Source organism: Limulus polyphemus, unplaced genomic scaffold (genome assembly GCF_000517525.1).
Source record: "Limulus polyphemus unplaced genomic scaffold, Limulus_polyphemus-2.1.2 Scaffold90203, whole genome shotgun sequence".
Lineage (NCBI taxonomy): Eukaryota > Metazoa > Arthropoda > Merostomata > Xiphosura > Limulidae > Limulus > Limulus polyphemus.
Genome location: NW_013755799.1, coordinates 993 through 2,588, shown reverse-complemented (window position 1 = coordinate 2,588; position 1,596 = coordinate 993). Strand labels below are relative to the sequence as shown.

General features: G+C 29.6%; 1 protein-coding gene across 1 annotated transcript; it reads right to left on the bottom strand.

Moving 5' to 3' along the window:
• Positions 1-776: 776 nt before the first annotated feature.
• LOC106477883 (LIM and SH3 domain protein Lasp-like) lies at positions 777-1,291 on the bottom strand (the record flags this gene model as incomplete). Its single annotated transcript, XM_013938402.2, has 2 exons — positions 777-990; positions 1,177-1,291. Coding segments are annotated over 2 exons (329 nt in total), but the record flags the coding sequence as incomplete, so codon positions are not given.
• Between the last annotated feature and the right edge of the window lie 305 nt (positions 1,292-1,596).

The window sequence follows — 1,596 nt, the reverse complement described above, 5'->3', positions numbered from 1 at the left end:
AACTATTGGCATCTACAAGTAACAGATATAACTATTGGCATCTACAAGTAACAGATATAACTATTGGCATCTACAAGTAACAGATATAACTATTGGCATCTACAAGTAACAGATATAACTATTGGCATCTACAAGTAACAGATATAAATATTGGCATCTACAAGTAATAGATATAAATATTGGCATCTACAAGTAACAGATATAACTATTGACATCTACAATAATTGATATAAATATTGACATCTACAATAATTGATATAAATATTGACATCTACAATAATTGATATAAATATTGACATCTACAATAATTGATATAACTATTGACATCTACAATAATTGATATAACTTCAATAGTTATATCAATTATTGTAGATGTCAATAGATGCCAATATTTATATCAATTATTGTAGATGTCAATAGTTATATCAATTATTGTAGATGATATCAATTATTGTAGATGCCAATATTTATATCAACTATTGTAGATGCCAATATTTATATCAATTATTGTAGATGCCAATATTTATATCAATTATTGTAAATATTGGCATCTACAAGTAATTGATATAAATATTGGCATCTACAAGTAACAGATATAACTATTGGCATCTAAAAGTAACAGATATAAATATTGGCACCTTGGCTTTCAATTAACTACAGATGAGTCTATAATAAATATTTTTAACTGCATTGTTGTTTTTTTAATTTTAAAAGTGTATTAAAAGGACACAAGTAACTGTAAACACAGAAAATATAAGCTGTTGTATAAAATATACAAGTTTTTAAATCACCTGCACTGCCTTGTGGAGCTCCATTCTTTTCTGGCAACAGTTGACGCTTCTGTTCCATTTCTTCCTTTTTCATCAGTTCTCCATGATAAGCTACGTTGCTGATAATTTTGTGAGTGCTGCGTATTCGCAGTGTTTCAGGGTCGTCAGCTACTTGTGTAAACTTTCCTTTCTGTTTCTCGAATTCTTCATGATACTTTACCTGTGCACAAACAAAATGGTACAGCACTGTTCAGCTCTGACACAATTACGTCTTCAAATGCTTTTGTCATTATTTAACCTTTGAAATATTACTTTCTTGTACACACTCCTTAATATTATTTTCCTCAATGTGACTAAAAACAATCAATTCCTTGTTGTCAGGTGTCAAAAACAGACTTATACTTACGTTACTCTGAATCTTTGTGTTCTCGGCAAGTCTCCTCGCCTCTGGAGTATCAGCTACAGTAGTGTGCTTTGCTTGAGGACAGTGGCTGAAATAACATACAAGGTTCAGTAGTACACTACAGTATTAACATTATAAAGAAGTTATTCCTAAATGTCTTGTAAAAATATTAGCAGTTGTACAGTACTAGAACTTAACTCTTCAACATGCAGGTAAAAGATCTATATTAAAGTAATTTAAACTTTACCCTGAATCATACTTGTACAAAAGAAGAAATAAATCATGTACTCCTGCAATACAGATTTACTTGCATTTGAGGTTATATAGAAATACTACTTCCTTTTGGTTCTATCATACACAGTCAATAACTAAAGAATTAAAATAACTTTAATAGTGAGATGAGTTTCAGAATCATATATTAAC